The following is an 11,319-nucleotide window of genomic DNA, read 5'->3' on the forward strand; positions in this document are numbered from 1 at the left end:
GGTCGCTCCGTTTACCCTTTCGCACGGTAGCGTGACGCCGTGGAGCAATCTCCGCGGCTATTAAGGGTACAGGGCCTGAAACTTGGGACATCAATGCTGGTACAGGAGGCACACAAAGTACGCTGGATGGACCTGGCGTGCCAAGATCTCACAGGTGCAAATGTGTAAAGCTACAAGGTTTTACCGGATTAGACTGTGAAATAGAGAATCTCAGCTGACTACAAACCATGCGTCCGTAGAAATGTGTAATGTTCTGTGATTGGCTGAAGATTGGGCCAGTTTTTAATAGTCAAACTGCTTCTGAAAAGGTGCCTCGCCACAGTACATGTTTTGTCACGAGTGTGATAATTCACAGCTACAGACTTATACAAATAACAGAGACACCACGATAAAGACTAATGTTTATATTGAGATAAAATGGCAGTACAAAAATACAAAAATAAGTCGATACATTTGTAAATTAAATCTCACAGTAGATACAATGGTATTGTAAATGCAGCTTTATGTACAAGCAAATACTGAAATATATACGGTTTGTTTGACAAAAATATGTTTGGATTAATCACAATTTATATATTCAGGTAAAAATTATCAAAAGATAAATTGTTAAAGGCACTTCAATCCATCCCTATTCACACGATGTAACAGCTGACTGCAGGTCACCAAGCAAACAACAAACTGACAGGTCATTTTTCTTAAGGATCCGCACCATCATTATGAAAAATCATTAAAAAAGATATTTTGAGCAGCAATCTTTTGAAATTAGGTCCTGTGTGAGCGAAAAAAAGTGAATATCCGAGACATTTTCAAAGTCACACCTTTTGGCCAACACAGTAAAACTTCTGACGATATAAAAAGCGTGAGTGTCAATAACATACATTAATTTAGCGGTAAATCAAGACCACGTAACATTAAATATTTTGTCCGCCCACTTGTTGGAGGGAAATTACAAAAGTAAAGCTTTGAAAAATGGATGTACAGTACACTAGCATGTCAGAACCAACTGAAAAATAATAGAGCTGCTCTTGGAGAGAGGCCTATAATTTTCAGTTGGTGGGTGGGTCAGAGTTTTGATTTAATGCCAGCCTAAACATTCAAAGATCTCCTTGGAGGCTGAAAAGCACATAGACTTTTTGTTTTGGCTGGATTCTCCGCTACCTCCACACAACAAGACAGAAATGCAGAAGGCGTAATATTTCTGCCATGGTTTCAGCTTAACAGAATCTCTGCTATATCTCCACTCGCCCGATAAATAGCTCCAAATGTCCAAAACAATTTGAATTGTTGTTGAGCAACGTATCAGCTGGAATAAGTTGCAAGGTAACTTTGAAAGTCACTAGGTCCATAAGGGTTTAAAAAAATTTTTTTTTTAAAAAACATTAAAAAAATTTAATGAATCCCAAATTATAAATGCAAGTCTGGGACCAGTATCGTACACCTAAAATCAAAACAAAGACACAATAAATATCCGCTGATATCTCTGTATACATGATAAAACTTAAATAGAACAGATTTACTGTTTCTCCAATAAATATCAGTGATCCTCTATTTACAATATGCACAATTTGCATGTGTCCCTCCCCTCTTTAGACCTTGTCTTTTATTTCACTTGCTTTCCCCTTCTCCCCAAATTTACATCGCAGGCAGAACGGAAAGCAAAGACACCCCATAAAAATACAAACAGCATGCAACTACAGAATAGCGGTAATTTACTTTTTTTACGACCGAAAAAGCAAAGCTTAAATGAGTTATTTAAAAGGTTAAAAAAAAAATGTGCTCTTAGAGAAGCTCATAACAGAGCACTCCACATCATGTGTATCATACAGTTTTCTCCATATAAGAGGTGGGAGAGAGGCAATGACCCACAACAACAACAACAACAAAAAAAAATGAAACGGTAAAAAAAAAAAAAGCTAAATCTCAAATACGAGTACTTGTAGGAGTTCTGTGGAGGGTCGTAAGCAGAGGTAAGCTTATTTTGTGCCTGTCCCCTCCATCTCCTCCTCCTCCTCCTCCTCCTCCTCCTCCTCCTCCTCCTCCTCGCCCCTCATCGCGCCCCATCTTCTGGGCCCGTCTTTCGGGCGAGTGCGACGGGGCCTCTAGAGGGCGTTCTCCTCGCTGCCGCCTTCTTCCGTGGGGTGTCTGGGTCCGTCTGCGAGACACAAGCGCGGGACGCCAAAGACCAATCAGAGCCGGGTACCCAACGTGAAGGAAAGAGGCGTTAAAACAGCGCCCCGAACCACTTCCGCCCCGCCCCGCCCCGCCCCGCCCCGCCCCGCCCGACCCCAAAATGTTTCGAAAACCCGGAGCGAAGCAGCCCTAAAGCTTCGCCTCAGCTCAGATCGGGAGCGGGGCGGGAGAGACCGCTGAGCTTTCTGGGAGTAAAAATAAGAACGCTAAAGAAGGTTTTGTATGTTAGCTGAATAAAGGTGACACGTACACACACGACAATGACATTTCACACGAAACCGTGAGGAGTTCGACATTGGTTGAGCGGATCTGCTGGCAGATTAAACAGGACTCAGGATCTGATGCGCTGAGCCTCAGAGACCACAGCAGCCGTGAGGAGCACATTCAAATTATCCGTTCATATTGAAAATTTCTTCAGAAAAAGTTCTACAATCGTCCCATTGGCTGGTGGTATTTCGATCTGAACCGGCCTTAAAAGACGGTTCACACACACGCACACACACACACAGTTACAAACAAACACACACACTCACTCACACACACACACACACACACACATGCACACACACACACACACACATGCACACACACACACACATGCACACACACACACACTCACACACACACACACACACACACACACACACACACACACACACTCACTCACACACACTCTCACACACACACTCTCACACACTCTCACACACACACACACACACACACACACTCACTCACACACTCTCACACTCTCACACACACACTCACACACACACACTCACACACACACACACACACTCACACACACACACACTCACACACACACTCACACACACACACACACTCACACACACACACACACACACACACACACACACACACACTCACAACTCTCACACACCCTTACTTGAGCAGTGGCCGTAATGGCGAGCCCCTATAGAGCGCCCCAGGAAGCAGGTGGCCCGGCGCAGGTGGCAGGCGCTGGGGTAGGTGATGTTGTCGTTGCCACAGATGGGCTGCTCGGAGGCCACGGGCATCGGGCAGGGGGCGGTGCGGCACATGACGCAGTGGGCGCTGTTCGTCTGGTCCGTCACGCAGGTGTGCGTGCCCGGGCACACCACGTTGGAGCAAGACTCTGCGGAAAGCGCGTTGGTCATTCATTTATTTATTATTATCCTTTATTTAACCAGGAAGGTCCCATTGAGATACAATATCTCTTCTGCCAGGGGAGTCCTGGTCAAGATGGCAGCAGGAAAATAAAAGTTTCATATTAAAAACATACCAAAGAAAATAAAAATAAAATAACAGACATACAAGGGTCAGGAGCCAAAAGGCACTTGTTGCTAAAAGCAATAACATTGTCCAGTAAAAACAGATTTTAACATATTTTTATACATGTCAAGAGAGGGTAAGGATTTCAGATTAAGAATGCCTTGTAACTCATTCCAGACATGCGGGGCATGAAAGGAAAAGGCTGATTTACCCAGTTCTGTTCGAATAGAATGTCATCACAGCTGTTTATCAGACACTCTAATGCTACAGGTACTCCCACAGCCGTGACATTTTTAAATTATTTTATAGAACTGAATGTGTCACTGAAGCAATTCATACTGAGCACTTCACTCAAGGGTACAGTGGCAGTGCCCTGAGGGTGCACACATGAGTGCCCTGCCTGGGAATCAAACCTGCAACCTCTGGAAACAAGCCTTGGCTCCCAAACCACTATACTGTACTAAACAACGATGCTGCCTCCTGTTTTGATACAATGAAAAGTACAATGGATTAATTCCTATTGGCCAGGTCCTCACGTTAACTCCTCACAACAGTTTGATAACATTTCCACTGAAGTGCTAGAACGGAATAGAAATGGTCCTTCTTTTTTAGAACACGGCAGAATAACAATAAGCGAATAGCAACGCATGTCTTCACCTCTCCCTGTATTCAAAGTTGCAGACAGTAAAGAAAGGGGAAAAAAACACCCCATAAATTCACAGACAGCATGTTTACAAAAATAAATGTCTGGATACCAAACCAAATAACTCTTGTGGATTGATTACCTTACACTCTCAGAAATAAAGGTACACAAGGGTACAAATTCTGTACAAGCACAAAACTGTAACCTCTAAAGGTACTAGTGACAAGCGATTGTACCTTTCTAGGTACTGAATGGTATCTTTATTTCTGAGAGTGTATAGTTTTTTTTTTTTTTTCCAGAACACAGCGACGGAGCCAGGGCCCGCCCCCCCTCCCCCCCCTTACTTTTGCACTCTCCCTGGTACATGACCTCCAGGTCGGGGTGGCCCTTGCAGCGGGCCAGCAGGAGGGCGCACTCGTCCCGGTACGTCTTGCCGTCGCTGCCGCAGACGGCCTGCTTGCGGGCGATCCTGGAGCAGTCCGGCGAGCAGACGCACTGCGGCCGGCCGCCCTTCATCCGGCACACCTTCCCGGGGCCGCAGTCCACCCCCTCGCAGGTCTCTATTGGACGAGAAAGGAGAAGAAGGGGGCGGGGAATGTAGTGACATCACAATGGGTGTGGGGAGGGGGGGGGGTGGACCCCGCAAGGGTAAATCGAGGGTGCGCGGGTGGACTTAGCTAAGTGGTCATTCGCACTTGTTTCAGAGAGGGCCTTTTTTTAGACACAGAAAGTCGTCATTGAGTGGAACGGCATGCTGGGTCGTGTAGTAGAAACACTCAGGGTGGCCCTCTGGGTGTTGAATTCCAGGCTTGACGCACTATTCTGGACACACTTTTGAGTCTGCAGGTGAACGACGAGCAGAGGCGGACTGAACGCCCTCTTCGTGACATTGCGTGTTCTGTGTTTACTCAAACACAGCCTGTGCAATAAAGCGCGCCGTCTACATTTTCAACAGTATCCCACAATGCAGCACTCTTTCATTAGGCGAAACAGCCCTTCTCAGGCAAGCACACATCTTGACAAGGTGTTGAAAACAGAGCACCGGTGGAAACATTTCTCAGACAGCGTTCTGTCAACAATCTCTCATGAAGTCATGCGGTGGAGACGTATTACAGACATCCTGCTTCTATTTTTTCCATCTTTATCTGTGGTTTTGGTGACATATTACGAGATGGCGACAAAAAGAACAGAAGGACGATAAAATATCGGAAATGTTTCGACACAACCGCTCTAATGTGACTAGTGCGTGTCCTTGCGCAAAAAGTATTTTGTCTTCATCTTAAGTACACTTCTCCGTTCCTTCCTTCCTGCCGGTTGGCCTACTTCGTTGTCATTTGGTAAAGATTACTGCCACTGACTCACAGATTAATTGTACGGCGCTTTGGATGGCTACACCCCCTCAACTCTGACGTAATGTCACGCAGATGCAAGGAATTCTGGGGGAGCTGTCCCTGGAAGTGCTCCCAAACTTTCTTTTTTTTTTTTGCCTGGGGCCACACCAGTGAATCACCGGCTGATTAATCTGTGTTCGCAACAAGTACAGCGTCACTTGTTTTAGGGGTCAAACTAACAGACAGGAGTGCGGTTAGTGCACACGTGTGCCTTGGCCGAGGCGGTGGAGTGAAACCGATCCACGGGGGGGAAAAAAACGGAGTTGGGGATCGGCTTTGAATTTAGAAACGGTAATGTAATGTAATGGTCCTCGGCAGCGAAGGGACACATTACATTAAATTACAGGCATTTAGCAGACGCTCTTATCCAGAGCGACTTACACAACTTTTTTACACAGCATTTTACATTGTATCCATTTATACAGCTGGACATATACTGAAGCAATGCAGGTTAAGTACCTTGCTCAAGGGTACAACGGCAGTGTCCTTACCCGGGAATCGAACCTGCGACCTTTCGGTTACAAGTCCAGTTCCTTACCCACTGTGCTACACTCCGTCCTACGCGGACGCGCGCGGAAGCAGCCGACGTTCGGCGCTCGAAAAGGCATGCCGTTGGAAGCGCGGGGGGAAAAGGAATGAGCGCCGTTTGCCAGGAGGGAACTCAAACTCCACCAACGCTCTGACCGGTCGGGTTCCCCTGAGAGTCGTGCGTGTGCTAAAGCACTGCAAAAACGAAAAGCACAGGCCGCTTCAGATGCTTCCGCACCGCCCCGCTTTTGAGTGGGAAACACAGCGACGTTCAGTCCTAAATCCACAAAATCTGTTTTTTTTTCGAAAAAAAAAGGAAAAAAAAAAGCATTGTGTTATTACCCTTCGGTCAGAGAGCTTTAATATCCTGTTCTCCATTTTAAAAAAAAAAAAGCCAATTCACCTACCAGGGGATCCCCTGTTTTGTTTTGTTTTCTGTCAGATTTATTGGCAGCAAGTCACGATTTATTTCCCTTTTTCACAGACTTTATGTATAGAAATGTGCAGGTCAGACGCCCAGCATTAGTCAAGCCCGAGGAATGCTTTGAAGCGCTGCACGTCAGCAGCGGCACATGTGAGAAATATTACAGAGGACTACCTGTGGGGTCCACTGTGCCGTATAGTTTTATGACAATGAAAGACAAGGGGGGAACTGTGAGGGGGGGGGGAAACATCCCCTGTTTTTTTTCGAGGTGGCCCAGGCTCATGACAGTATTCCTGAAATCCGAGGAACAGGAGTCTGGGCGCGGGGAGGACATTCTTCTCCGCGGTAAAGCGGAATTCATTATTTTTCTCGGAGATGCAGGCCAACAGGACCGCGTCCCAGCTAGCATTGGGAAAGAATTAATGCAGAGTGAATTGAAGGGGTGGGGTGGGCGGGGGTAGGGGGGGGGGTGTTCATTGCTATTCCCCCCCGAGCAGTGTACTCTGCGCGCACAGCTTCGCAACAAACCCTGGCTTTCTGCGTAGTTTGAGGCCTCCCCGCGCTCGCCTCTGTCGGCTTCGCCCAAAAAAGAAAACCGAGCGACGTGATTGGCTCGTCGGTGTCCTGTGCTGCCGTCGCGCTCTTAACCCGTTTGTCCTTGCGTTCCCAACCTATTTTTACCGTCGTAGCTCGGACACGAATTTCCGCCGATCGAAGTTCTGCAAAGCAAGCGCTGCAGGTTGAATGCTACATAAACAGACCCGAGGGCATGAATGCACTTGCCTTAAAGGGCGTCGATAAAGTTTTGTTTTGTGATTCCGATGCACGGACGATGACACCGATCGTATAACTACAAAGGGAAAAACAATGGGAGGAACAACACAAAGCTGGTCAAAGTATTAAGAAATTAAGGTCATCCTTGGCACTTTTTCCATCATCTTTTGTTTTCAGTGTGTTATGGAATGATGTCATGGTGTACAAAAAATCTGTTTCCCTAGAAACAGGGACAAATAAGGCCACAATTTCACCCTGTTGTCACACGCACACCATTCATCCAATACATTGGGTGCAGCATTGTCTTAAAATTTACAAGTTTCTACAGAAATAAGTGCGCCGGGTCCAGCAGCGATCGTTTTCCACACTTGTAGCTACACAGTAAAATGTTGAGTGTTAAATCAACTTTTACCGAGTACTTTTAACTCTTAATAGAGTGCACATGGTCTCTGCTGGACTCACATAAACTCTGCTGACATTTTTGCTGTGTAATATCCACCCAAAGAGCACACAAACCTCGCCTCATGTGACTGAGAAGAACTCTTCAAACCGGCCGCTAACTACCCCCTGAAATGTTAAAGTGCATCTCCGAGTTTTGTTAGAGAAGAGCTGATATATCCTCGAGTGAACCTGAACGCCCAGAAATGGCGTCCAATAGTGGAGTCTACTCCAAACAGCTGGACAGATTTAAATAGAACATCTGGCTTCGATCCACAGCAGAACTTTCATAAATTTAAAAAAAAAAAAAAACCTTTTACAAAGACATTTTTCGCAAACCAATATGTGATGCTATGAACAGAGAGACAGACAGGTACATACAGTCACTGAGTACATTTGGCACCGGCAGCTGGCACTGGGAACACTTAATGTAAACGTGTGTGGTCTAAATAGTTAGGGAGTGATATTACTTGGTAGAAATCATTACTTGAACTCCTTCAGTGGATTACAACACACCTACACAGAGTCATACGCAAGAGCATGACAACAGCTACATTAATAAGCCATCAGGTTATCTGCAAAACATCTGTTTCACATTTAGGGTCTGTGGTTATTTTTTGTAAATAGTGAAGCCATTTTTTCCAAAGTGACAAACTAAGCGATTACTCAGACGGGCATTGTTTTAAGGTTGCTGCATGAGTAACACTTGTTTTGTGGCTAAAGGGCTAAGGGATGTAGCTCATTCAGATAAACAGTACAAATGCCCAATCTACCGCCAGAGAGCCAAGGAACAAACAGATAGAAACGTAGATAGTGCAGGAACTAATTTAACGGAACAGAATGACGCGTGTTGAGGTTGAAATGAGAGAGGGCTTCACATGATGTGATGATGAAAGCACTTCAGCATTAGCACAGCTCATAAAAAAACAACATCAAGGCTAACACTCGGTGAGAGGAGTTGTCTGTGACATCACAATAAAATTCCGGAATCCAAGGCCACCCTGCGGTTGCCCGTCAAATTCCAACCAGCGTTTACTGCAGCTGGTCATTAACCCTTTGAAGCGTAGGCTTTTTGAAAAGTTTTTTTTTTAACATTTTTAAAATTTAAATTTTATGTCAGTGTTCTATAACTGGGTTGCTTTCAGTTGCACGTACTGATTGTTACATCAGCATTAGAATGATCAGTTAAGAACATTCTAATAACATATTTGTGATCTGGCACCTTAAATGGTTAATGTAGCGACTTATATTTCGACTAAACTCACACGTGCTTACAAAAGTCCAGGGTAAGAGGCGAGCCGGAAGAGCTGGAGGAAGTTAAGGTTGGGCACAGTTGCGCAGCTTACCTTTGCAGGGTTTGCACGAGACGATCCCCAGGAAGCCCAGCAGACTGACCTCGTTGATTGGCAGGCTGGTGTTGGACCAGGCGGTGTCAAGGCGACCGCCAGCGCAGCACTCCTCGTGACTGACGCCCCGCATCAGCACCATGTCGCAGCGCGGCTCCTGGCTCTGCTGCAGCCAGCACATCCCGGCTGGCCGCGAGGGACAAACACACCGTAAACCCACTGAGGAGATAAATGCAGCCCGGAACCAATTCTGTCCGAGCTACGTGCCCACACACCTATTATCAACACCACGAGACGCTAGCGGGCGGCAGGCTCGCTGCACAAACGTGCGCTATTTAACGAAGCATGCAAACTTTACGCATTCCAAATCACTTGTTGAGGTTTTTTTTTTTGCCAATTCCAAAAGCCAGCCTTCACGTCGTCTGTCAAGTGCAATAATCTCTGGCGTGGTTTTCAAAAACTTGACCTCATAAAAATCGAAAATGTGATGTTATGACAAACTATATGGTGCGTGGACTACTAACAATAAAGATGATTCAAATTCCACCTAAACCCATTATATTATCTGTGACTGAACGTCAATCCACTTGATAAGCCAAAGCGAAGGTAATGGTTATCGTCCATTTCTCTGGCATGGGGGTAAAGATGTAATATGGCTATGTAATGATAACTGCCTGTGGATGAAAACTGCAATGGAAAGTTTCAAATAGTGGCTTCCCTGCCCCTAAGTAAGGATGATTTCCAAACCAAAAATTAAAATTTAACAGGAAAAAGAGAGCTGTTATAAACTCATAAATAATAGCGTGCGTCCTTGATTTTGGGTCTAAACAAAGTTCGCCATCGACCACGTTACAGATCAAACGATTCCATAAACAGATTTAATCGGGGGAAACAAAAACTATTGACACAGAATGTTTATAAACGAAGCACTGAACTCGTGCCCTTTTTCGCGCGATTACAGAAATATGAAGTTTATGAAAAGAAACGTCCTATTGTAAAGGTTTCTTTAAATGTAAAAATGCAAATATCTTTGTTCTAGTATTCTGTTTTAAGTACGTAAACATCTGTGGCACCTTAACGCAACCCATGACATTGTCAGAAGTATTCCATTCGGCAAAGAGGTTCAACTAGCAGCGTCTGCACTTTGACAAAAGTGTGCACCTGCGGACCGTTAGCTCGGTTGCATTTGTAGATCCATCATGTTGATTATAGTCAAGAAGACATTTAATAAATCAATCATATTCGTGATTTGTAGGGAAAGAATAATACTTAAACTTACTTCTTAATCCCATTGTTGGACTAAGTCCTAGAAAGTACTTATAGAAATCACAGCACATCAGTATGTACAGCATCATTCGACCAATATATCTCAAGCATACCTTGTGTCTAGCTTTCTAAAAAATGCACGATCTTGAAAGCACGAAGCTTTCTGATGGAATTTTCATACATTACGCTTTTGGCACAAATAATACTCACCGTTTGCAGGATGTCTTCCAAACACTTCACACAGGACAACAAGGATCACAACATGAACAGGAATTAAGAGGCTCATTATGGTAATGTAGTATACAGACGAACAGTGTCAGAACAATATCAAAGCCGAAACAAAGTTAAACGCAGCGACGGTTTGGTACTTCAAAAAAAAAAGCCCGTTAAAGAGTTAGAAACAAAAGTTAGAGTTCGTCTGCCTTGGTGGGTTGCTTATGCCGACAGCAGCCTTTGCTTAGGTGAATGACTGTGTTGTAAGTGATCCCGGTCCGCCTCTATATAAATATTTTGGCTAGACTGAATTATGCTGCTGGGATGGGCGACGCTTCCAGCCAGTTGTAATGCAGGGACGGCGATGTTTGATGTCTGAGTCAATTTCCAGAGCCAGAGAAACAACTCCCTCACGCCACGGCACCGTTGGATGCGACGTCAAAAGCAGAAGTTGATTTCCTTTGGACCCAGTCCAGTACATACTGTACATTTTTTTTTTCACTTGGCCCATTTTACAAATCTAAAGCAAACCGGTGGATGTAGTGTGCGTTCCTTTTCGCCAATTTAACGTCAGGGGATACAGTAAGCCTAGAAGGGTTTTATTCCGCTTTGAGAGATATAATACTGTGGATACACAGCAGGGATGCATTTGCCTACACATTGATTTAGATCAAACGGACATAATATTTCTCTAGACTCCAGGAGTCAATATGATCAGCAGGTGCATTTTCAACAGCACAAGTATCTCACCAAAAGTAAGCTTCTTCTGATTCCAAAGGATACATTTAAACTGGCAACACACATACTGGTATGCACATTTAAATGCATCTGTTCCCA

The 11,319-nt window shown here is 44.9% G+C and overlaps 1 protein-coding gene across 1 annotated transcript; it reads right to left on the reverse strand.

The window, feature by feature from the left end:
• Positions 1-389: 389 nt before the first annotated feature.
• fstl3 (follistatin-like 3 (secreted glycoprotein)) lies at positions 390-10,872 on the reverse strand. The gene is made up of 5 exons (XM_064330242.1): positions 10,480-10,872; positions 9,004-9,189; positions 4,447-4,662; positions 3,095-3,322; positions 390-2,152 (listed from the first exon to the last, which is right to left on the reverse strand). Exons 1-5 carry the CDS (start codon positions 10,553-10,555, stop codon positions 2,100-2,102), a joined length of 759 nt encoding a protein of 252 aa, XP_064186312.1. The 5' UTR covers positions 10,556-10,872; the 3' UTR covers positions 390-2,099.
• Between the last annotated feature and the right edge of the window lie 447 nt (positions 10,873-11,319).

This window comes from Anguilla rostrata, chromosome 4, assembly GCF_018555375.3.
Source record: "Anguilla rostrata isolate EN2019 chromosome 4, ASM1855537v3, whole genome shotgun sequence".
Taxonomy (NCBI): domain Eukaryota; kingdom Metazoa; phylum Chordata; class Actinopteri; order Anguilliformes; family Anguillidae; genus Anguilla; species Anguilla rostrata.

Bases quoted from the DNA above. Each gene is read 5' to 3' on its own strand.
- fstl3 (XM_064330242.1), bottom strand. From the start codon at position 10,555: ATGAGCCTCTTAATTCCTGTTCATGTTGTGATCCTTGTTGTCCTGTGT. The intron at 4,663-9,003 runs GTAAGCTGCGCA...CTCGTCCAATAG, and splicing joins CTCGTGCAAACCCTGCAAAG to AGACCTGCGAGGGGGTGGAC. The intron at 3,323-4,446 runs GTAAGGGGGGGG...CGCTTTCCGCAG, and splicing joins GTACCAGGGAGAGTGCAAAA to AGTCTTGCTCCAACGTGGTG.